Here is a 25,269-nt window from a genome sequence, read left to right on the forward strand (position 1 = left end):
ATGGCGGGGGCGGTTCAGGAAGGCAGCCAAGCCGAAGCCCGGAGGGGCTGGGGATGGCAGGTGGGGCAGCCCCTGGGTTTTGATAGAGCTGGCAGATACCTCATGTTATCTGCTGTCCCGCCGTACGGTGCCAACCCACCACCTTCTGCCAGTGACCTATGGTCGAGTACCACAACCCGGCTGCAAGTGCTAGCAAGTTAAACTCCCTGCCCTGGCAAGAGAATAGCAGGATCCCATTGGGTGGAGAGGGAAACTGAGGCACAGAGTCAGGACTAAAACCCAGACATGCGAACTCCCAGACCCTGGTCAAATGCTAGACCCCACAGCGCCCTCCCCGAGCTGGGGAGAGAACCCAGGAGTCTTGGCTCCCAGCCCCCACCGGCAGTAACCACTCGACCCCCCTTCCTGAGCTGGGATAGAACCCAGGCGTCCGGGCGCCCAGCTCCATACCCAGTGTCTGTCCAGCCGCGCACAGATAAAGCCGGGGGGGGGGGCCTCAGGATCCATCCGCCGCTGGTTGTCTTGCCCGGGGCAGGTTTCTCCGAGACTCTCTGGGTTTTAGGACTGACAAAGCCAAGCAGCCCATGAGGAAAAACTTTCCCCAGCCCGGGTCCCCTCCCAGCTGCCAATGCACCGACCGGCCCCAGAGGAGGGCGGAACCCGGCTCCTGTGGGGAGCGGATCCCCCCAGCCCCTGACCCGGATCATCCCAATTCGCCCCCTCTTCAGAAACCTTGCCGGGCTCGGGCCGATGCTGATTGACAGCTGTCAATCACACCCCGAGATTCGCGGCTCCCCGGAGAGTCTCCCCGCGGCTCCGTACCTGGGCGGCTGCTCCCGGGGCTGGGGGGGTCCCGGCGGCTGAGCAGGTTCCGAGACTCCCTCTGGCTGCTGCGGCTCCTGCATCGCCCCCGGCCCCTCCCCCGCTTGGGAACCAGACTCGTTAACTCCTTCAGCGCCGGCCGCGCCTGGGGGGGGAGGAACCCGGCGGCACACGGAGCACCCCCATTCCCGGGGCGGGGCGGGGCAGGGACCGGGCCCGGGCCCCAGGCCGGACGCTGAGCCCAGGGTCAATCCGGTATTTGCCACCTGTATCTGGCAGTGCCCGGGCCGGGTGGCAGAGGCCGCAGGCAGCAGCTGGGCATTGGGGCTGAGTGGGGGCGAGGGTCTCCGAACAGCTGGGAAACGAGATTGTTCCTTCTAATTAATCCCACAATCCCGCCCCCCACTGCCCTTCACCTGCTGCTGGTAGAGTCACGCCGCCCAGCAGGGAACCCTGAGACCAAGGGGCTGGGAAGGGCTTGTGGGGCTGCAGTGACCTGTCCGGAGGGACAGACCCATCCCTGGGCCGACATTCGGCCCAATTTACCTCAGGAGCCACTTACGTCCAACTTCGCCCCCGTGGGGTCAGGAGCAGAGGAATTCCCATGATACCTATAAGCCCGAGATTAGAACACAGACCCCGTCAGGCCGGGCACTGCCTAGACACGCGGCAACTGAGATTGGGGCCCATCAGGCTGAGTGCTGCACAGACACACAGTGACCGAGATCAGGGCCCCGTCAGGCCAGGCGCTGCACAGACACATGGTGACTGACATTAGGGCCCTGTTGTGCTGGGTGCTGCTCAGACACACAGTGACCGAGATCAGGGCCCCGTCAGGCCAGGCGCTGCACAGACACACAGTGACCGAGATCAGGGCCCCGTCAGGCCAGGCGCTGCACAGACACATGGTGACTCAGATCAAGGCTTTGTTGTGCTGGGTGCTGCCCAGACACACGGCACCTGCTGCTCTCAATAAGCACCTGGGAGAAGCGGCAGGGCTCCCATGGCTATTTAAAGGGCCAGGGTGGTAGAAGCACCAGGAGCCCTGGACTTTTTAAATATCCCCCAGAGCCCCACAGCTCTACCCCAGGGCTACAGCAGTTTAGCCCTGGTGGCAGTTTAAAGGGCTGGGACTCCAGCCTCTGCTGGGAACCCCAAGCCCTTTAAATTGCCCCCTGGGGAAGCCAGGCCACCCCAGTGTGGTGCACCAGCTCTTGCCAGAATGCTGTACCGTGGCTTGGGCACGGGGCCTGATTCAGAGGAATTGGGTGAATCAGCCTAAAGCCGGCCCAGGTCACACGCCATGCAGAAGGGTGGGATGCAGTTTCACTGGGTGCTACTAGTTTCATGAGGTGATGGGGGAGGGAGTTTGTTGTTACAGAGGACCAGCGAGGAAACTTGGGACCACATCCAGAACTACCACATGGACGACAGGGGCTGGTCTGACATCGGCTACAAGTGAGTGGGGTGAGGGCTTCCCCATAGTTATGGGCAGACTCAGGGCTGCTGCCCCCAAGAAGCCACATGGGGGCAGCAGGACCACATTCAGGGGTGGAGGGGACTTGTCCACAGAAGAGATTTGATTTTTACATTTAATATTTTTGACCGAAAAGGGGGAATTGGGGAGGGTGCACCCAGAGTCTCTGCAGTGGGGGAGGGGGAGCTGAGGGGCATAGAGCCCCTGGCAGGGGGAGACTGGGAAGGAGGCTCGGGGATGGGGAGACTGAGAGAGTTACGGGATGGAAACCCAGCTGGGAATTTCCCATGGGGCAGCAGGTTCCTGCACTGTTCTCCTGCCTCTGATCTGAGCGGCTACAGCCCTCACTTGCCCCCCAGCTGTGTCCCAGTGGGGCCCAGGGCTGCTTCCATAAGGGGTGTTACACACAGCGCCACCTAACGGCCAAACAGTGCAATACAGGTTAGCCCCCCAATTCCAGTCCCTTTCCTGAATGGGTTTTTATCTCCATGGCAGAGGATTGAGCTTCTAGCTCCGAGGGTCCCAGGTTCAAAGCCGGGCAGGGCCAGTGACGACCCTGGAGGAGCTGCCTGGAGCAATGGGGAGGGGAGAGTGCGGCTGACGTGCCTGTGTGGGTCTCACACTGCGCTCTGCCTGCAGCTTCCTGATCGGCGAGGACGGCAGAGTCTACGAGGACAGAGGCTGGAGCACCATGGGGGCCCACGCTAAAAGCTGGAACCATAAGTCGCTGGGATTCAGTTTCCTGGGCACCTTCTCCAGTACATGGGTCACGTCTGTACAGATTTCCCTAGCTAGGCCCCGAGAGAAGCTGGGAATTCCTCCTGCAGGGCTCCCGCCCTCTCCCTTGCTGTCCTGACGCCCAGGGCAGAGGGTTTTGCAGCAAGGACCATCTCCAGGTGACCTAGGAATAGGTAACTAATGACGACAGGTCACGGCTGCAGAGCAACCTGGCTGGCTGCAAGCAAACAATGTGGGGTTTTAATACAGCCAAGCACAAGGCAGGGATCGGGCCCAAGGAACGCATGCCAGACCTACGGCCTGGAGCCTGGACAGCAGCAACCAAGAAAGGATCTAGGGCCAGGGAAAGCAGCTGAGCAGGAGCAGCCCTAGGACCCTGGAGCTGTAGTGACCTTTGGCTGTAGGGGGAGGGGAGAGCAAGTAGGAGCTGGGAGGGGGGAGTCACCTGTATACAGCTCCCTGCCCCTGCCCCTGCCTCTGACTCCCCTGTTTGTCCCACCCAGTATCCCATGAGCCCTGCATGTCCCTCCGCTACCCTGGGGGCTCGGGTGTGGCTTGTGACCCCTAGATCCTGCCCAGAGCCTGGATCTCCAGGGTGCAGTCCCTGGGCTGGAGGTGGGGCCTGGGGCCCTCAAGCTGTAACTGTCTGTGGGGCTGGATAAAATGCATTTGGTTTGCCTGGGCCCAGCTCACGCTGTAGCACGGCCCTGGCCTCACCGGGCAGAGAGCGCCTGAGCTGGGCACTCACAGGGCGGCTGCAGCTGGGGGCGCTGGGCACCATGTGCCCGCTCCCAGCTGACAGCCTGGGGGCAGGGGATGGGATTCAGTGAGAGATCTGCCCCTGGGCTAACCCAGCTGGCCTCAGCACCATCCCGCTGGGCTCTGCCACAGTCAAGCTTCCCATGCCTGGGGCACCAGGTTGGGTCACAGGGCCAGGAAATGCAGCAGGCGAGAGGTTGCATTACCCAATGCAATGGGGCGAGGGGGAATGACATTGATGTGGCCAATCAAGAGCGTGGGCAGAGGGGGGTTATTTATTCAGGCCACAGTCACATCCCTTCAGCAGCAGAGAGGGGCCAGGGCCCAGGGTGAGATTAAAAGGGGCTGCTCTGTCCTGCAGGCAGAGTCCCCAGCGCTGCCGCCCTGAACGCCGCCCAGAGCCTGATCCAATGCACCATCAAAAGGGGCTCCCTAAGCAGCAGCTACACCCTGAAGGGGCATCGCAACGTGAACGCGACCGAATGCCCCGGGAACGCCCTCTACAGGGTCATCAGCTGGTGGGCCAGGTTCAAAGCCTGAGTCCCTGCAGCCTCGGGGCAGCCCCTGCTCCCATCGCTGACACCACCCATGGCTTCTGCCTGCTCGAGCAGCACCTCCGCCCCCCAGCAGGGGTAGCCTCACGCGTCTCACCCACCAGCCCGGGAAGGACCCGTTGGGTGGTTCGCAGAGTCCCACAAAGGGGTTTTTAATTCAAGTGCAATTTGCCTCTAACCCAGCGTCCCGCGGCTAAGTACTTGCTTTGCTTGGGAGCTTCTGAGCAGTGACAATAAACCAGCTTCTAGCACATGAAAACTTGAAGCGCCGTGAATCATTTCATCTCCTGTTAAACCATAACCACCCCCTACTGCTGGGCTGGGCTGGGAGAGCTCAGAGGGTGAGATTATGGTCTGTCGGATTAGCAATAAGACGCCCCTTTGTGCTAGGTGCTGTACACACAGAGCATGAGATAGACAATCTCTGCCCTAAACAGCTCATGGTCTAACTTGACAAAGGGTGGGAGGGGAAACTAAGGTCTGGGGAGGGGAAAGGGTTTTTCCCAATCTCCCAGGCCAGTCAGTGGCAGAGCAGGGAACACACCCCATGGCTGCAGTCCAGTTCTCTGCCCACTAGACTGTGCTGCCTCTCAGTCCAACTGTAAGATAAATAAGGGAAAAAATAGAAAAATTTAAGGGAAAAAAAGGCCCCACACTATGGGCAGGGCCAGCCCTCGACCAAACAGTGCCCCCGGTGAGCACCGTCTTCGGCTTCATTTTTATCTAAGCTGATAGACACTTTTTTTATTTTAAGAATAACTGAAATGTTCTAACATGAGGAAATTGATCTGTGCCCCAGCCTTGGGCAGGCCAGTATTAAATGGCGTTACTGAAAGTGGGAGCGTTGGAAGGGAAACCCTCGTCATTCAGTTCCCAAGGGCGCTTTTCTCACCTCTGCCCTTGCAAACGGACACTCAGTGTCTGAGAGATCCAAAGACTGGCCAAAGGCATTTTCCAGCGATAAAATAGCTGGTGAGGCCAGTCTCTCATCAGCTATCGTCCATCCAAGACTTGTTGTAATGAGCCTGAATTTTGAAAAGCTGCGCCCACCACACGCGACTGTGCCCTGCCCTGTGAGCAGAATCCTGAGAGCTCCCCACACACTAGGATCTGCATCATGCATGAATTGGAGAACTGGGAGGGGAGAGCCGCTTCCCCTGTGGCAAAATGTGACGGGTGTTGGCCAATTCGACATAGGGTCTTTATCACTGACAGCCGAACATTCCCCGTGTGTCAGCATTCGGGGGAATTGTTCAAGAGTGTTTTTCTGTCCACCGGCAGCTTACCAAGGTCACACAACGCCCCCCCCCCAGGTCTTTTCATAGTGCTTCATTTGTCCAAATTTTTGTCTATGGATACCCGAGCAGTGTCCCCTGATGGAGTCATGAGCCTAGCCTGCAAGGCCCCTTGTCTGGCGACATTTCCCTGTGCTCGGCCCTCTACCCAGGCTCCCCCAGTTCTCCTAAGCTACTTGCTGCGCTCGGCTGTGGGGTACCATGTGATACGTCCAGCGCCCGCTGTGCCGGCTCCATCCCCACGGCTCCCCTTGCAGCTCAGTCCTGTCTCCCTGCTGGTGTGGCTGGTCTGTGCTGCCCCAGCTCCCGGCTCCGGCCTGCTCCAGCCCAGCTCAGCCCCCTGGCTCTGCTCTGACCCCAGCCCAGCTGCACTCCCCTTAGCTCTGCCCTGCTCTGCCTCAGGCAGCCCCAGCTCACACAGAGGATGGACCCCTGTGCTCCTGACTATCTCATTGGTCTGCTGCCCTGTCAATTGGGAAGACAAGGTCATTGGCATCTCCCCATTGGCCCTGGGCACTGTCAGTCCCAGGATCCTGATTTCTCTTCGGTCCTTCCCCTTTCTGCTGGATTTGGGACAGGGCAGCCAGAACCCCACTAAGTGTCAGTGAGGGGCCAGCAGCCCCTGACACATGGGTGAGGGGGTCCTCTGGGTTTCACCCCATGCTCGCTGGCCCTCACCCCTGAACAGGTGAGATGAGTCTCGAGCAAGAGGGCAGAGGATGGTGCGGGTCAAGGACCCATCAGAGACTTCTGTGTAGCTGGCACCAGCCAGCAAAGGAAACCAATTGCCCCCACCCCCAACCCGTTTGGACAGCCTCAGTAGCCTGTGAGGGTGCTGCCCCCGTGTGGGGCTTTTCAACACCCTGCCCCCAATAACAGTACCAGGAAACCCATAAGAGTCAGTGACATGGCCCCTGGCAGGATGGTTGGCTGAGTCCCCGGTCACCGGGCATGGGACTGTGTCCTGAGGGGCTCAGACCTTTGCTGGGATAACCAACCTCTTGAGGGGAAATGTAGCCCAGCACAGATGGCTCGAATGGGACTTTCAGGCACCTCTGGTTTAAATGGGACCTAAGCAGTGTGAGGCTCTTGTGCTGGCTTTTGCCATGGTGTGTCAGGGGCAGTTTTACCCCGGTGAGCTGAGTGCACTGGGATCTGTGCTGGCCTCTCCCCCGGAGGGAATGAGTGTGGAGACACAGTTCCCTCCTGACTCCACCGGGGGCGATAGCCCATTGTAGGACAGGAGTCTTTGGTGACAGCCACTGAGCTGGGGCATGTGGGCAGGTGGGGGCCACCCACTAACCTGCCTGATGCATTTAACAGCCCAGCCTGGTGCTAATGCCCATTTGAGTAGAGCTGGATCCCCCCCTGAGTGCTAGGGCCCAATCCAGCCAGACACCTGTTCCTTCCTACTCTCGGCTCTTTCAGCGCAGGGACGTGAAGGGTTAACCGGGGCAGCACCGTGTTATTGCAGCGGTGAGTCCTCACAGTGATCCCATCCCTGCCACCATCTGTTCCCTTGTCTCTCCATATCTTGTCCTGCATCTGTCAGTGCGGTGCCTCCAGGATTAACCATTAACCAGGACTCGTTTTCTGCCAAACGCAGCAGGACCGAACAGGGGAACAAGAAAGAGAAAAAGGAGAAGAAAGCCCAACGCAAAACTGGTGGGGGGCGCTTAGCAGGGTGGCACCTGCTGGCATCACTGGCCCAGGGATTGGCTTCCATAACACCCTGTAATAGGGCTTGGAGATATGGACATAATACTGCCAGCTGGACACTGGCAAGCAAACAGAAAGGTGTCAGAGGCAGAGATACAGGAAAGTCCATGGTTTTCCCCAGGAATTGAAATTGGGGGGGTGTTTGAATTTTCAGGGGGGTGAGGGCCGATGAGGGGTGAGACTGTGAGGGTGAAGGTGAACTGTATAGCACCATAGTCAAAACTGAAAAATGTTTCACACTCATTTTATTAGATTTAACTCAAGTTTTAAAATCATCACACAAATGAAAATTGGCTACTCAAGCACTAAATCTACATCCTTCCTGGTTTCTTCTTGTAATTTTGCACAACTGTATTAGTGAACTTCCTGAAAGCAGTGCCTTCATCTTTGGTGGCTGCTCATTTTCTGGTACTTCCAGTCCTTCATGATATGCTCATGATCAGGCAGAAGGCAACTTCTTTCAGAACATAAAATTCTATTCAATGAGGAAAAAGAGAGCTCAACTCTAGCTATTGTGACCGGGAGTAGCAAGAGATGAATTCCTGCTTCTTTCGTCCAAGGAAACGTATCACAAAGATCGGGTCGAGGCACCAGTGATGATAAAGAAGAAGTTGAAGTCAAATCTTCATTCATTCGGCGTATGGTATTTCACTGTGTTCCAATTCTCTCTTCTGTCCCGATCACAGGGCAGCCCCATTGCTGGCAGCACCTCACTCCACTCAACTGTCAGTGTTTTAATAAGACTGGGACTATTCATCTTGGAAAAGAGGGGGGATATGATAGAGGGCTATAAAATCATGACTGGTGTGGGGAAAGTAAATAAGGAAGTGGTTTCATCAGTAGACTTACAGGAGAGAGAATGGTGATAGTCTTCTCTGCACATAGTAGCAAAAATAGTCCACCAGCCTCACTACTTAGATCCGTCCTATCTGAGTAGACACTTTCCAAAGACAGTAGTAACAGTTGCAGTAATTTTAAGACAACAGACAAGGATTGCTCATGGAAAGCCAGTGGCTGAACTAATTTGAACTTTGATCCCAGTGTATCACCTATTTTTTCTAAGACATTCAGTCCTTTTGGGCTCTTCCTGAATAAAGAGTACAATGAAAGCATTAAATGTTTGGCTTTTTTAATGTCTTTTGAAGATTCTGCAGCTCGTACTACTACTAGCTGAAGTCGATGGCCTCTGCAGTGTGTATAGGAGAGATTAGAGTTACACTTTTCTCTAAGCATTTTTCTTTAAGCAAAGCTTGTACTCCATTATGTCTTCCAGAGAAGTTTGCAGTACCATCAAATGCACAAGCAGCCTTCTGTTTGGGGTCCCATTGACAAGCGTTTAACTCTTCTAAGTTGTGGGTTTTCACAGATGCAGCCTATGTGTCTTCTATAACCTGAACATCTAGAAATGTATCTACTGGCCTACCATGGACATTCAAGATAATCACAGTGTCCTAATACTCGATGCTCATTTGCATCGGTGCATTCATCAGCCACGTATGCACATTTTTTGAATGTGGTGAGAGAGTTCTTCACTTGTTCGACAGCTGAGTCTTTCACTGTTGCATCACATGCTTCTAATCAGTCAGCTGAGTTTCTGGCAGAACGACAGTGAGCATTTGCCGGGCTTGTTTGGAACCAGTGTCTAACTCCAGGGTTAACAAGTGACAATGCATTTAACATTGGCCTCCAGTTTGTAGGGTGTGGTATCTTGTGCTTAAATAGGAAGTGTGATGCGACAGCCACGTTTGTTCATGTAAACTGTGTTTGTGCCTCCAACATTCTCAACAGCCTCATTTAGCACTTCTAAAATTGGTTTTTGTAGTGACTGGCTTATAAGGCATTCTGCATATTGATGCAGTCCTGAGGCAAGGTGTTTTGCAGCCTTTTCATGTAGGTTGTCAGCACTGGCTTTGCTGATCAGTCTGGCAAACCAAGCTCCTCCACTTTTACTATATCAATCCATGGTACACCCACATCTTGAACACGGCGTGCAAAAAAAGACATTAGAATTGGAAAAGATACAGAAAAGAGCAACTGAAATGATTTGGGGTATGGAACAGATTCTGTATGAGGAGAGATTAAAAAGACTGGTACTGATCAGCTTGGAAAAGAGACGACTAAGGGGGGATATGACAGAGGTCTATAAAATCACTACTGGTGTGGAGAAAGTAAATAAGGAAGTGTTATTTACTCCTCATAACACAAGAACTAGGGGTCACCAAATGATATTAATAGGCAGCAGGTTTAAAACAAACCAAAAGTAACAGAACACTTGCATAGGTCCTGGAGGGTCTGTAACTCTAATAACGGAGTGTACCCCAAAGTAATGAGCAAATCTGGCAACAATGTACGCCTCCTTTCTCCCTCCACCACATCCCATTCATAGTTATTGTCCTTGACCAAGAGTTCTGAGGTGCTTTCCTGTGACTTCACCTCCCACCCTGGGGTATGTGGGGTGGAGAAGGCACCTTGCTCATTCCTCCAGCTGCTCGCCACTTGCTCTGGCCACTGCTGTTCGCTGTTCCACCGCTCACTCCACTGCTTCATCGCCAAAGGCCCTGCGCCCCCATCACCTTCTGCTACCACCTGCCACTGTGATCTCTGCGAGTCAGTCTCTTGAGGTTCTACCCAGTTCTCAGTGATTTCAGCTCTCAGTGGGCGAACGCACTTCTAGTGCTGGCTGGGCTGTCTCTTCCACAGAAACACTGTTCCACAGCAGGTCTCAGCACTTAGCCCTGATGATCAGTGATTCCAGCTCTAGTGGTCACTTAAAAAAACCAAAGGAGTCTCTATGGAGCCTAATCAGATCTGTCTTTAAACAGGGGAGAGAGGCAGGTGAAATAGTGCCTGTGACTCTTAGGCAGAGCCCACCCCACCAAGCAAAACACCTGTCGGACGCCCAGAACGGGGGGGGCGGGGGGCGCAAGTGGGGCAATTTGCCCCAGGCCCCGCAGGGACCCCCATGAGTTATAGTATTCTATAGTATTGCAACTTTTTTTTATGGAAGGGGCCCCTGAAATTGCTTTGCCCCAGGCCTCCTGAATCCTTCTGAAAGGCCCTGGCCCCACCCTCTTTCTTTCTCCACTGGGATCTGGCATCCATATCCCCTGCTTAGTGACTGCAATTCAGTTGAGTGTGACCATGCTTAATTTATAATGAAAGAGGTGCCGGGGCTCAAGCAAGTTTTTCACTTTCAGAACTGACGTGGCAAGTCCAGAGGTGGTGGGACTATGAACTGCTCAGCCCTGGAAAGCTCTGGCACAAATTAAGCACTGCCTTTTACTCAGACATTATGGATCACAACATTTCATTACCTCTGAATTCCACTAAAGTGATTTGTAACCCCAAACCAAGCAAAACTGATCACTTGGGCAACAGAGCTCTGCCTGCTGGATACCTAGGCACAGTAGGTGCAGTCATGTAAATGCAGCCTGGTTCTGAAGCCTTTCCCCGTTCCTCCCTCCCTCCCCCACCCCTCGACTGCCCATCACTAGCTGTCAGGAAAGAGCTCGTTCAGACCTTGAAATTATTAGGTTGGGCAATATCTCTGAAACAAATGTGCCGACACTGTCATAAAAAACAACAGCTGTAGCTCCTGTCTGCAGGGACCTGGCCCTTTACAGCACAATGGCCACCTATAAAAGACCTTGGCAAACAGCTTGTAAAGGTCTCTGAGGTGTTTATGGAGAGATTGGGGTTGTAGGGGTGTGGGACGGGATGGGACAGGCACAGCAGGATTTTTTTGTGCCAAGGTCAGTAATAAAAATGTTAAATAAGGTTAGTCCCAAGATTGATCCCTGAGGAACTCCACTAGTGACCTCTCTCCATCCTGATAGTTCACCTTTCAGTGTGATCCATTGTAGTTTCCCCTTCAACCAGTTCCTTATCCACCGTTCAGTTCTCATATCAATCCCCGTCTTCTTCCTGTGTCTAAAAAATCAGCTATCTTGCAAAAGAAAAACATTCGTAACTTTGTTACCACCTCGAATCCAACAACTGAAACAATTATAGAAAAATCTACAATGACTTTCTATCATTTCGGCTACTCACTCGTTGCAGTTCACCAAGCTTGGAACAGATCACTGAACTTCAGGAAACATCCTAACAGCCCCTTTCTTACCTTAATCACCTGTTAATCACCTTGTTTATAAAAACAATGAGGAGTCCTTGTGGCACCTTAGAGATTAACAAAGTTATTTGGGCATAAGCTTTCGTGGGATAAAACCCACTTCATCAGATGCATGGAGTGAAAAATAGAGTAAGCAGTATATGTATTATAACAGATGAAAATATGGGAGTTGCCTTACCAAGTGTGTGGGGGGGTCAGTGTTAACGAGGCCAATTCAATCAACGTGGAAGTGGCCAAATCCCAACAGTTGACAAGAAGGTGTGAATATCGACAGAGGGGAAATTACTTTTTGTAGTGATCCAGGCCTAATTTGATGGTATCTAGTTTGCAAGTTAGTCTGCAAATTAATTCCAGTTTTACAGTTTCTTGTTGAAGTCTTTTTCCAAAGTTTTTTTTGTTGAAGAAAGGACACTTTTAAGTCTGCTATTGAGTGTCCAGGGAGGATGAAGTGTTCTCCTATTGGTTTTTTAATTTTACAATTCTTGATGTCTGATTTGTGTCCATTTATTCTTTTGCATAAAGACTGTCCAGTTTGGCCAATGTACATGGCAGAGGGGCATTGCTGGCACACGATGGCATATATCACATTGGTAGATGTGCAGGTGAACGAGCCCTTGATGGTGTGGCTGATGTGGTTAGGTCCTATGATGGTGTCCCTTGAATAGATATGCGGACAGATTTGGCAACGGGGTCTGTTGCAGGGATTGGTTCCTGGGTCAATGTTTTTGTTGTGTGGTGTGTGGTTGTTGGTGAATATTTGCTTCAGGTTGGGGGGCTGTCTGTAAGCGAGGACTGGCCTGTCTCCCAAGGTCTGTGAGAGTGAGGGATCATCATTCAGGATAGGTTGTAGATCCTCAATGATGCGCTGGAGAGGTTTTAGTTGGGGGCTGTAGGTTATGCTAGTGGCGTTCTGTTACTTTCTTTGCTGGGCCTGACCTGTAATAGGTGATTTCTGGGTACCCTTCTGGCTCTGTCAATCTGTTTCTTCCCTTCACTAGGTGAGTATTGCAGTTTTAAGTACACTTGATAGAGATCCTGTAGGTGTTTGTCTCTGTCTGAGGGATTGAAGCAAATGCGGTTGTATCTTAGAGCTTGGCTGTAGACAATGGATCATGTGATTTGGTCTGGATGAAAGCTGGAGGCATGTAGGTAAGTAGGTTTCCGGTATAGCGTGTTGTTTATGTGTCCATCTCTTATTTGCATTGTAGTGTCCAGGAAGTGGATCTCTTGTGTGTTGATGGTGGGGTGGAAACTGTTGAAATCCTAGTGGAATTCTTTAAGGGCCTCCATCCTGTGGGTCCATATGATGGAGATGTCATCAATGTAGCACCAGTAGAGGAGGGGTGCTAAGGAACAAGAGCTGAGGAAGCTCTGTTCTAAGTCAGCCATAAAAATGTTGGCATACTGTGGGGCTGTGCGGGTACAGCTATGGGTAATGCCCGCCTGGTGAAGTGAAGAAACAGATTGACAGAGTCAGAAGGGTACCGAGAAGTCACCTACTACAGGACAGGCCCAACAAAGAAAGTAACAGAACACCACTGGCCATCATGTCCAACCCCCAGCTAAAATCTCTCCAGCATGTCATCAAGGATCTTCAACCTATCTACAATCTGAAAGATGATCCCTCACTCTTACAGACCTTGGGAGACAGGCTAGTCCTCTCTTACAGACAGCCCCTCAACCCGAAGTAAATACTGCCAAAGAGAAAAACAGCCAAAATTGATCACTTGGGCAACACAGCTCTGTCTGCTGGATACCTAGACAGAGTAGGTGCACTCATGTAAATGCAGTCTAGTCCTGAAGTCTTCCCCCCTTCCCTCAGTCCATCACTAGCTATCAGGGAAGAGCTCATTCAGACCTCTCTTACAAATCATAATTTGAAATTATTAGGTTAGGCAATATCACCGAAACAAACGTGCCGACATTATCATAAAAAACAACAGCTGTAGCTCCTGTCTGCAGCACCCTGGCCCTTTATAGCATAATGACCATCTATAAAAGCCCTGGGCAAACAGCTTGTAAATGTCTCGAGGTGTTTATGGAGAGGCTGGGCTTGTGGGGGTGCAGGGAGAGATGGGACGGGCACAGCAGGATGCAGCCTCCTCGGGGGAAGGAAGGGCTCCTACGCTGCCCCCTGCAAAGCTCTCTGTGTGCCGGGCTCCTCTTCAGATGTCCAGAAGAGACCTGGGAAGATGAGTCGCAGCCCAAGCCAGTGGTCCCCAGATCATTGCTCAGCTGCTGGGCACGGGGACCTTGCAGCCTACACCCATCGGTGAGCCCTGCCCGTGCTGGTTTTGCTGTGGCGATGGCCGGATCCTGCTCCCGGGAGCTAATTGAAGCCAGGGATCCGCCCCCTGAGCAAAGAGCAGCTGCTGATATAAAAGGCTTGATAGCAAGCGGGGAGCTCCCTGCGGCAAAGGGGTCATCCCACGGCAGGGCTGGAGGCGCGGGGCTGGCTCTGCTCCTGGGGGAAGGTGCAGCCCCTATTGTGGCCTTGGTGAATTTAGGGCTTGACCAAGGTCCCTTTTCATGGCCCCGTGCAGCCCAGGCTCCTGTATGGGAGGCACTGCCAGGGTCACCCCCACGTGCCCACCACTTTCTACGAACGTGCCTCAGGCCTGTCCTAGTGGCCCCCAAATCAGGCCCTGCCCCCGTCATCACACAGCAGCGTCGGTAACGAAACGATCACCCATGTATCCTAGCAGTGCATCAGGGGAAGGACAAGATGGCTGCCGCACAAGCCGAGGGCTCATGGGAAATGTCTGAGGTTTGAAAACAAAATGGCCACTTCACAAGCCAAGAAGTACAGGCGCTGACTGGGTGCCTTAACGCACAATGGCTGCCTCTCAAGCCAAGGAATCAGGGGAGGTGACTGGGTTTCTGAAAGGAAAATGGCTGTTTTCTGAGCCAAGAGATATGGGTGATGACTGGGTTTATTCAGATCAACTGGCCACTGCTCAAGCCAAAGAATCATGGGAGCTGGCTGGGTTTGTTTAGATAAATGGCCACCTCGTACGCAAAAAAAGTTGGCTAACTGGGTTTCCCAAAACAAAATGGCTGCTTCACGAGCCAAGGAATCATGGAGGTTGACTGGGTTTCCCCCCCAAAAAAATATGGCCAACCCAGCAGCCAAGGAATCATGGGAGTTGATTGGGTTGCCCAAAACAAAATGGCTGCCCCATGAGGCAAGGAATCATGGGAGTTGACGGGTGTCCTAAAACAAAATGGACGCTTCAGGACCCAAGGAATCATGGGAGTTAATTGGCTTTCCCAAAACACAATGGCTACCCCAAGAATTAATGGAGTTTAATTGACTGCGTTTCCTGAAACAAAATTCCAGCCCCATGAGCCAATGAACCCTGGGCGCTGGCTGGGTTTCTACCCAACATTCCTGGGCCAAGGCCCTGGCCCGTCCCTGACTGGAAGGTGGAACCAGCTCCACAAGTGTGGGGGGCTTTGGGGGGCTCCTCGGGGACTCCCATCCTGGGGCATGTTTGCCAATGGGGCTGTTTCCCAACCCAGTTAGCTCCCGTGCCCAGCTCCCAGGGACTGGCCATCCTCCTTCCCTATCCTCCGTTTGTGTGCCCAAGCGATGGCCCAGTGGGGAGATGGAGGGGGAGCCCACGGGGACGGTGCTCGCTGGAGGCAAACAGACAGGGGCGGCTCTATGTATTTTGCTGCCCCAAGCACGGCAGTCAGGCAGCTTTCGGCGGCGCGCCTGCAGGAGGTCAGCTGGTAATGCAGATTCAGCGGCATGCCTGCAGGACGTCTGCCAATCCCGCGCCTTCGGCATACCTGCCGCTGAATTGCCGCAGAAACTGCGGGACTGGCGGACCTCCCACAGGCATGCCACCAAAGGCAGCCTGACTGCCGCCCTCATGGCAACAAGCAGGCCACCCCCACGGCTTGCCACCCTAGGCATGTGCTTGGTGCGCTGGTGCCTGGAGCTGCCCCTGCAAACAGCTGCTCCTCTCCCATCACCCTCCGCAGGGCGAGGCTGCTCCAGCCCAGCTCACGTTCCCCGGCTGCCGGTTGACCATTAACCCAGTTGTGGTTAGCTCTGGCTCGGGGTGTTGCCAGCACCCATGGGCAGGCTGGGGTCGCTGAACTGCTGGGAGGCGCCCACCACCTCCCTCCAGGGCCTCGCTTCTTCCTCCCCTGTTCACTCCCAGGCTGGAGAATTCAAGCCCATCTCCAGATGGATCATTAGTGCTCTGGCAGAGGCTAAGGGGTGCTATGCTCCTTCACCCACCCACGCCCCATTTCTCTGTGCCCTGGAACTTTCCCATCTCCTCCATAGCAGCCAGGCTGAAAGTCCCTTTATGCATCCCAGTTCTCTGTCTCCCATCCAGCCAGGGCCGGCTCCAGGCACTAGCGAAGGAAGCAGGTGCTTGGGGCAGCCAATGCAAAGGGGCGGCACACCGTCCGCTATTGGGGCGGCCTGGCTGGGTCTTCGGCAGCAGATCCCTCAGTGAAGGTCCCACCACCGAACAATGGAGCGGCGTGATCAAGCTGCCGCCAAAGTCCCACCAATCAGCTTCTTCTTTTTTTTTTTTTTGGCCTCTTGGGGCGGCAGAAATCCTGGAGCCGGCCCTGCAGCTAGCACCTACGTCCAGTAGAGTGAGAAGTTATTTAGAACTCCACTCACTATACAAAATGTTCTTCTGATCCCCAAAGGGCCAGCCATGTTACCAGGTCAATATTAGTTAGGATCTTACCCAAAATACCATGCTGTTGGCCAACCCTTTAGTGTCTAAAACTAAAGGTTCATTATAAAAGAAATAACAAGAAGAGAGTTGTTAAATGGTCAAGCAATCAGATACATACATAAGACTTCAAAGTCCATATATCGGGTTCTTAGCAGTATCGGTGAGTTTGCTGGCTTGAAAGTCCCTCTGGAACCCATCCATAGCTTGGGTAGGTCATTCAGTCCTTGTTCAGAGCTTCAGTTTGCAGAGGAGTGAGTCCAGAGGTGAGAAACACGATTGAAGACAAAATGGATATGATGCAGCTCCATGTGGCTCGTACTTCCTGTGTCCCAAACACAAGCTGCCCAGCACATGGCATGGAAAAACCTTATAGTTCCCTGTCCATAGGCCTGTCCCTGCAAGTCTTGCTGACACATAAGATGTAGCCCCTTGAGGCTTCTTTCAACGGGTTCATTGTACAGCTGATGTCTCTTGATGGGCCATCAAGCAGGCTTCGATCCGATGCCATTCTGTCTGGGGTCTCACCCAGAACCACAGCACAAGTCTGAGATACAAACATACCATACATATTTATAACTCACAAAACAAAGATGGCACATACATATACATATGATGATCATATTTAGTGAATTATAACTTTTCCACTGATAGCTTAGACGGCATATCTGATAAGATTCAGTGCAATTCTATAATCTTGGTATCAGTAATATCATAAAGTGTTTCACATATTCCATACATCATCACAAGGATGGTGGCAATATTAATATCAGGAGGTTGGGTGGGGCAGGGATGCTAAGAAAACAGTCTGTTATTTGTGAAATACAATGTTGACAAGCCTACCTAGTAGCTGTGTGCCACAGCTGCAGGGCACTGCCTGGCCAGAGGAGGAGCTTGGTAGGGAGCAGAGAGCCTTTAAAGGCACCAGTGGAGGTGAGCGGAGCTGGGATTTGCAGAAGGAGCCCGGCAGCAGGCCCAGCTGATGCTCTATCTGAGCTGCTGAGAGGAAAGGACTCTGGGCATTTGCAAGGTCGAAAACGTCTCCTTGGGTTTCTTCAAGTCTTTGCTTTTCCCTCTGGCTTGGTAAGGCCGGCGGGAAGTGACCAGGGGGTGGGGGAGGGTGGCACAGAGTACTCCAGGGGCAGACCTCAGTTGCTCCCCTTGGGGACCTGCAGGAGCGTGGGGAGAGGTTGGATCAGGGCTCCCCAGCTGGGGCTGGAGGCACACGGCCTGTCCCTGATGCAATGACTCAGGACTAGGGAGACCCACATCTCAGAGAGTCCCGACTCTGGGGCTTTGGCCGGGCGATGCCTGAAGCCCTTTGCCAGACAGGGCAACTAGTATTTGTTGGACCCTTTATGTACTCCAGTGGGAGTGGACACAGCCTGTGACCCAAACAGAGAGTTAGTCACAGGAGGGGACAGGGTGGGAGCAGCTACCAATAGGGGGTACTAGGACAGAGAGGGCCTGTCACAACCTCGCCAGACCACTAGGTGGAAGCTGTGGGCGCAGATCCCTTCCCTGGCCCCGATCTCGGTCACTGTGTGTCTGTGCAGCGACCGGGGTAATACAGAGAATCTGGAGAACTGGGCCTGGGGCAAGATTTGAGGCCTGAACCAGAGACTGTGAACCAAAGTCAGGCCATGGGTTAAAGCAAATGCTGACAAGTTTGCTGTGCGGTTCATGTACTTGGCAAACTTGTTGCTAGTGTCCTGGGCACTAGAGATTTATGTAAATATAGTTTAGCTGGGACAAATACGATCAATTTAGTGCAAAATAAGATGGTTGGACAAAATAATGAAGAGGGAGGTTTTGTCCAATATCTCAGGACCCAGGGGAGGTGACAGATGAATATTGTGACACACGGAAGGTGGGACATAAGCTGCTTGTCTCAGTCTATTACTCTCGGGGTACCTCGCTGTCACCTGTTTGGCCCAGGGGACAGTGGGCGACTCCCGTTACTGACTGAGCTGTTCCTTGCCCATGGGCACTCGTGTTAGTGAACCTGTACCCACGAAGCCAGGGCACTAGGACTGCGCCTTCAGGGCAATGCACCTGGCCAAGGGACTTTGTCACCAGACCATGCTGTGGTCTTTCTTTAAAAGTGCCATTGAGGTCTTATAAATTCACATACTGCCTTGTCTGCAATTAGTGTTAATAACCCTGGAGCTCCAAGAACAGTTGCTCTGGGCTGATCTAGGTTGGGACCTTCAGGCGCTGCCTTAGTGCACTGCAGCTGGAGTTCAGAGGAGCTGGGGCAGGCGGTGTGTCTGGATCAGTCACAGCAGAAAATTGTGGCCTGGACGGTGACTGACATGCTGCCCCCCAGTGTGGCGTTCCTCAGCTCTCCAAGCCGGGTTGTGCTCTGTGCCCAGCCTTGCCCACGTTGGGATGAAGGTTCTGCCCCTGGGATTGCGCTGCCAGGCCAGAATCGCTCCCTCCCACTCGGACGCAGTCTGTCAGGCCTGGTGTTGCTACAGACCCCTGAGCCCTGCTGCACGAGCCCGGCTTGGTCTTAAGCAATTGCAGCTCCCGGTGAAATCCCCCCGTCTCCTTCCTCCTCGGTGGTTGGGGTTCCTGCCAGCATTGGCACAATAGTTTATTGACCAACTGCCGCCCTGGCCTCACCCCGTCACCCTAACAGGCGCTTATAGAGAGGAGCAGGTGCCAGTGTCCAGAGCTCACTCTGCTCCCGGCTCTGCAGGAATCCAGGTGGGCACATGCCTGCCCCCCTCTGCACCCCACAGGACACTGGTATCCATGGACCAGGTCTGCCCCCAGCACGGCTCTTCTCCCTGCAGCCCCAGCTGGGCAGGTGTTGTTAGTACAGCTGGAAACACCACCGAGCCTGCTGCTCTAGGGGCTGCCATGGGGACTCAGGGAGCTCGGGGGGAAGGGGGATCTGGACAGGGCTGGGATTCTGCCCTCAGGTGACAGTCCAGGCTTAGAGCCCGGGGCAGCCTGAGTGCAGGGGGATCTGCTACCCAGGGGCTCTGGGGGTGTTTGGCTCTGGCCCAGCAGCGCCTCCTCCTGGGGGTGTCAGGCCAGCTGTGACAGGTGCGTGTCCCCACAGGGCCAAGTGAAAGGAAGATGCTGCTGCTGATGCGGGTCATGTGGTTCTCAGTGCTCTGCGCTGTGGCGCTCGGTGAGTTCATATCCCTGATGCAGCTGAGAACTTGAGGGGGGGGGCAGAAATCCAGGAGTGGGAAATTAACAATGGAGTCACCCATCAAACCCGCTCCCTGCTGTGGAGATGCCCCTTGGCTCCCGTCCAGCCCATCCCTCGGCGAGGCAGGGCTGGGTTGTCCCCTGCCCGTTCCCAGAGCCCTAGTGTTCGTCAGCCCAAGGGACCAGGCCCCTGGCCCTGCCCATGGGGAGCCGATCCCAGAGTGTCACACACCTCCCACCCAGGCCGTGTCCCCTGCCAGCCCAGATCCATCTGAACTGTCCTGGGGCAAACAAGAGCCAGAAAGTGCCAGCTCCTGGCATGCAGAGGGGTAGTGAGCTGAGGCTGTGTGGGGAGGGCAGGCGAAATGGGGCTGGGGAGGGGGAGAGCAGGGGCAGCGGGAGTGTGAGGGGAGCAGTAAGAACAGCAGCTAATCCTCAGATCCAACCATGGCCCCATTAGCAGGATTCATGCTGGGAATATCCCTGCAGCCTAGAAATCGTCCCCTGGATCAGAGCAGGGCCCAACTACCCCGGTGTCCTGGCTCCAGCAGCGGTCAGAGGGATGCACCGGATACCCCCTAGTAGCTCATGATGGAATAACCCGGCTACAGGGCAATTTCCTTTCTGTTCCCACCATGGAGAGGCTGCCCCAAGCCCTGGGGCAGGAGCCCGTGCAGTCCCATGCACTGTGACGCTGGCTGTTCTCATTCGCCATAGAAACCTCTGATCCATTGCTGGATCCTGCTCATGGCCCAGTGACAGCCAGTGGCAGCGAGTTCAACAGGCTGATTTTGCCTATTGAGCCTTTTCTCAGGGTCAGATGTTCTGACCTTCCAGTTTCTGGGGCACTGGACTCCATGCTGGTCACCCCGACTCTGAATGGACCTGGCGGAGGGACAGGGGGTTCAGCAGTGGGAAACCAGAAGGATCAGGGGCCTCCCAGATGCAGAGAGAGCGGAAAGGCTGCAGGGCAGAGGAGACAGGCAATGGGGATGCAAATGACCGGAGGGGGCAGAGGGGACGGGTGGGTGCTGAGCTGCACACCCTGGGCGGGAGCTTCCCCAGCCTAGGCTGAGTTCAGAGCACCAGCCCCACCCGCCATCTCCAGCCCAGCCCTTGCTTGGCCTCCCTCCAGCCTAGCCTGGCTCCCTGTTCGCCCCTTTGCTGCCAGCGGTGGGTGCTCCTGCACAGTGAGCAGGCTCCCGGCCAGGCCTCTCTCCAGCCCCGTCACATTTAACACAGGCTGCACGTCCCCCATGCACTGTGCACGGCCTTTGCTGGCCCCCACCCCCACTCCATTGCCGCGGCCCCAACCCACTCAGAGCACCAGCCCTGGGCCCGATCCTGCAGTGTGGGCTGGGGCCGGTGGGGGGCACCCACATTAACCCAGCCCTTTCTCCCCTCTCCTGCATGGCACAGGCTGCCCCTCCATCGTCACCCGCTCCCAGTGGAGGGGCCAGTCCCCGAGAAGCAGGGACCCACTGAAGACTCGGCTGCCGTACATCATCATCCACCACACGGCAGGGAACCGCTGCTCCACACTGGCTGACTGCAGCCGGGAGGTCAAAAACATCCAGAGCTACCATATGAACTCAAATGGCTGGGACGACATCGGCTACAAGTGAGCAGCATGGGGTGGGGTGGGGGCCTCCTCATAGCTATGGGCCGACTCGGGGCCACTGCCTGCAAGCAGCCACATGGCGGCAGCAGAGACCACACTCAGGGGTGGAGGGGACTTGCCCACAGAAGAGATTTGATTTTTATATTTAATATTTTTGGCTGAAAAGGGGGAATTGGGGAGGGTGCACCCAGAGTCTCTGCAGTGGGGGAGGGGGAGTTGGGGGGCAGAGAGACCCTGGCAGGGGGAGACTGGGGGAGCTGAGGGACTCCCTGAAGAGCAGGAGATGGATGGGAAGGGGCAGTCATGGAGCTGGTGGGGGGATGGAGGGCCTCAGGGAGCCCCTGGGTTGTGCCACGAGCTCGGCTCATAGATGCCATGTGGCCTGTGTGCTACTCCTATGCAACACAGCCCCATGCCGGCGTTATCAATGCGTTTTCCTGGGGCCGGCCTGACGCCTCGGAACGAAAACCTGGCCAGGGATTTTGCTCCATGAAGCATTTTGAGATGGTGACATTGGGGGATGGAAACCCGGCTGGGATTTTCCCACAGGGCGCTGGATCCCAGTGCTGTTCTCCTGCCCTACATCTGGGCCGGCTATGGCCCTCGCTCGCCCCCCAGCTGTGTCCAAGTGGGGCCCAAGGCCGCTTCCATAAGGGGTCTAGTATCAGAGGGAGAACTGTGTTACTCTGGATCTGTAATAAGCGACAAAGAGTCCTGTGGCACCTTATAGACCAACAGAATAGTCTGTAAGGTGCCACAGGACTCTGTCGCTTTTCCCATAAGGGGTGTTACACACAGCGCCACCTAATGTCCAAACAGTGCAATACAGGTTAGGCCACCCCCCTTCCAGACTCTTTCTTCAGTGGGTCTTTAGCTGCATGACAGAGGATTGAGCTTTTAGCTCTGAGGGTCCCAGGTTCAAACCCGGGTAGGGCCAGTGATGACCCAGGGGGAGCTGCCAGGAGGGGAAGGTGTGGTCAACGTGCCTGTGCAGGTCTCACACTGCACTCTGCCTGCAGCTTCCTGATCGGCGAGGATGGCAAAGTCTACGAGGGAAGAGGCTGGAGCACCAGGGGGGCCCACGCCAAAGGCTGGAACGATAAGTCGCTGGGACTCGCCTTTCTGGGCAACTTCTCCAGTACGTGGGTCCCATCTGTACAGATTTCCCCAGCTAGGCCGCGAGGAGAGCTGGGAATCCCTCCTGCAGGGCTGCCACCCACAGCTGCTCCCCTCTGCTGACCAGACCTGGCGGCAGGGGATTCTGCCCCAGCCAGGGACCATCTCTGGGTGACCTAGGAATTGGTAACTAATGACGATAGGTCACTGCTGCAGAGCGACCTGGCTGGCTGCAGGCAAACAACGTGGGGTTTTAATCCAGCCAAGCACAAGGCAGGGATCGGGCCCAAAGAACGCAGGTCAGACCTACGGCCTGGAGCCTGGAAAGCTGCGACCTAGACAGGATCTAGGGCCAGGGAAAGCAGCTGAGTGGCAGCAGCCATAGGACCCTGTAGCTGTAGTGACCTTTGGCTGTATAGGGAGAGGGAGAGCGAGTAGGAGCGGGGAGGGGAGAGGAGCAGTCACCTGTATATGGCATCACTGGATCCCCTGGCTGGCTCTGGTGGCCCAGAGGAGTTTGCTCCACTGGCTAATCGCCCTCACTGTTCGAAATTTGGGCCTTATTTCCCAGGGGAACATGTCTTGATTCAGCTCCCAACACCTGGCCCATCTTCTGCCTTTCTCCACGTGGCTAACTGCTAAGGTGCCTGGCAGGTATTTCCTCCCTAGGTGATCAGCTGGGCAGGAAACCCTAACCCAGCCCACTCATTGTGTTTGTGGCTCTTTTCTGTCCCCTGGACAATTTTTCCACATCCCTTTTATTGTGTGGGCCCCAGAGCCAGGCAAACTATCAAGCATCCGTCTCCCCACAGCCGAACACAGAGGGGAAATCTCCTCCTTGGCACTCACTGCCCTGTTTGTCCCGCCCAGGATCCCATGAACCCTGCATGTCCTTGTGCTGCCCTGGGGGCTTGGGTGTGGCTTGTGACCCCCTAGATCCTGGCCAGAGCCCGACTCTCCAGGGTGCAGCCCCTGGGCTGGAGGTGGGGCCTGTGGCCCTGGAAGTGTAACTCTCTGTGGGGCTGGATAAAATGCATTTGGTTTGCCTGGGCCTAGCTCACACTGTAGCACGGCCCTGGCCTCACTGGGCAGAGAGCGCCTGAGCTGGGCACTCACAGAGCGGCTGCAGCTGGGGGCGCTGGGCACCGTGTGCCCCCTCCCAGCTGAGATCCTGGGGGCGGGGAATGGGATTCAGCAAGAGATCTGCCCCTGGGCTAACCCAGCTGGCTTCGCAATGCGGGAGTGGGGAATGGCATGGACGTGGCCAATCGAGAGCGTGGACAGGAGGGGCAGGGTATTTATTCAGGCTATAGTCACGTCCCCTGAGCGGTAGAGAGGGGCCAGAGGCCAGGGCCTGGGGTGAGATTAACAGGGGTCTGCTCTGTCCTGCAGGCAGAGTCCCCAGCGCTGCTGCCCTGTTCGCCGCCAGGCGCCTGATCCAATGCGCCGTCTCCAGGGGCTCCCTGAGCCGCAGTTACACCCTGAAGGGGGCCCGTGATGTGATCTCGACCATCAGCCCTGGAGACGCCCTCTATGGGGCCATCAGCCGGTGGGCCAGGTTCAAAGCCTGAGTCCCTACAGCCTCGGGGCAGCCCCTGCGCCCATCGCTGACCCCACCCTTGGCTTCTGCCTGCTCAAGCAGCACCTCCTCCCCCCAGCAGGGGCAGCTTCGCGCTTCTCACCCACCAACCTGGGAAGGACCCGTTGGGTGGTTCGCAAAGTCCCACAAAGGGGTTTTTAATTCAAGTGCAATTTGCCTCTAACCCAGCGCCCCGTGGCTTAGCGCTTGCTTTGCTTGGGAGCTTCTGAGCAGTGAGAATAAACCAGCTTCTAGCACATGAAAAGTCGAAGCGCCGTGAATCATTTCATCTCCTCTTAAACCATAACCACCCCCCGCTGCTGGGCTGGGCTGCAGGGCTGGCTCCAGGATTTCTGCCGCCCCAAGTGGCCAAAAAAAAAAAAAAAGAAAAAGGTGATTGATGGCACTTCGGCGGCAGCTTGATCGCACTGCTCCATTGTTCGGTGGCGGGTCCTTCACTGAGGGACCCGCTGCCGAAGACCCGGCTGGGCCGCCCCAGTAGTGGACAGCATGCTACCCCTTTGCAGCTTCCTGGAGCCGGCCCTATTCGGCTGGGAGAGCTCGGAGAGCGAGATTATGGTCTGTCAGAGTGGCACTAAGAGGCCCCACTGTGCTAGGTGTTGTACACACAAAAGCATGAGACAAACAGTCTCTACCCTAAAGCGCTCCCAGTCTAATTAGACAAAGGGTGGGAGGGGAAACTGAGGCACAGGGATAGGAAAAGGGACCTCTCCAAACTCACAGGGCCGTCAGTGGCAGAGCAGGGAACTCACACCATGGCTACAATGCAGTACTCTGCCCACTAGACTGTGCTGCCTCTCAATCCAACTGTAAGACAAATAAGTGAAAAAATAGAAAAGTTTAAGGGAAACAAGGGCCCCACACTATGGGCAGAGCCAGCCCTAGACCAAACAGTGCCCCAGGTGAGCACCGTCTTCGGCTTCATTTTTATCTAAGCTGATTGACACTTTTTTTAATTTTAAGAATAACTGAAATGTTCTAACATGAAGAAATTGATCTTCACCCCAGCCTTGGGTGGGCCAGTATTAAATAGTGTTACTGCAGGTGGGAATGTTAGAATGGAAACCCTCGTCGTTCAGTTCCCAATGGTGCTTTTCTCGCCTCTGCCCTCGCAAACTGATGCTCACCACTTGCGACTGTGAGTGGCCGTGTGAGCAGAATCTCAGAGCTCCCCACGCACTAGGATCTGCACCATGCATAAATTGGAGAACTGGGAGGGGAGAGCCGCTTCCCGTGTGGCAAAATGTGACGGGTGTTGGCCAATTCGACATAGGGTCTTTATCACTGACAGCCGAACATTCCCCGTGTGTCAGTGTCCGGGTGAATTGTTTAAGAGTGTTTTTCTGTCCACCGGCAGCTTACTAAGGTCACACAACCCCCCCCCCCCCCAGGTCTTTTCATAGTGCTTCATTTGTCCAAATTTTTGTCGATGGACACCTGAGCAGTGTCCCTGATGGAGTCACGAGCCTGGCCTGCAAGGCCCCTTGTCTGGTGACATTTCCCTGTGCTGGGCCCTCTGCCCAGGCTCCCCTAGCTCTCCTCAGCTGCTCGCCGCGCTCGGCTGC

At 54.9% G+C, this 25,269-nt stretch overlaps 1 protein-coding gene across 1 annotated transcript; it reads left to right on the plus strand.

The window, feature by feature from the left end:
• PGLYRP1 (peptidoglycan recognition protein 1) lies at positions 1-23,675 on the plus strand. Its single transcript, XM_050928246.1, has 9 exons — positions 1-60; positions 2,204-2,280; positions 2,939-3,057; positions 4,158-4,323; positions 7,198-7,310; positions 19,273-19,344; positions 20,787-20,988; positions 22,008-22,126; positions 23,497-23,675. The coding sequence occupies exons 1-9, from the start codon at positions 1-3 to the stop codon at positions 23,673-23,675; spliced, it is 1,107 nt and encodes a 368-aa protein (XP_050784203.1).
• Positions 23,676-25,269: the final 1,594 nt, after the last annotated feature.

Source organism: Gopherus flavomarginatus, chromosome 18, assembly GCF_025201925.1.
Source record: "Gopherus flavomarginatus isolate rGopFla2 chromosome 18, rGopFla2.mat.asm, whole genome shotgun sequence".
In the NCBI taxonomy this organism is placed as follows: Eukaryota; Metazoa; Chordata; order Testudines; family Testudinidae; genus Gopherus; species Gopherus flavomarginatus.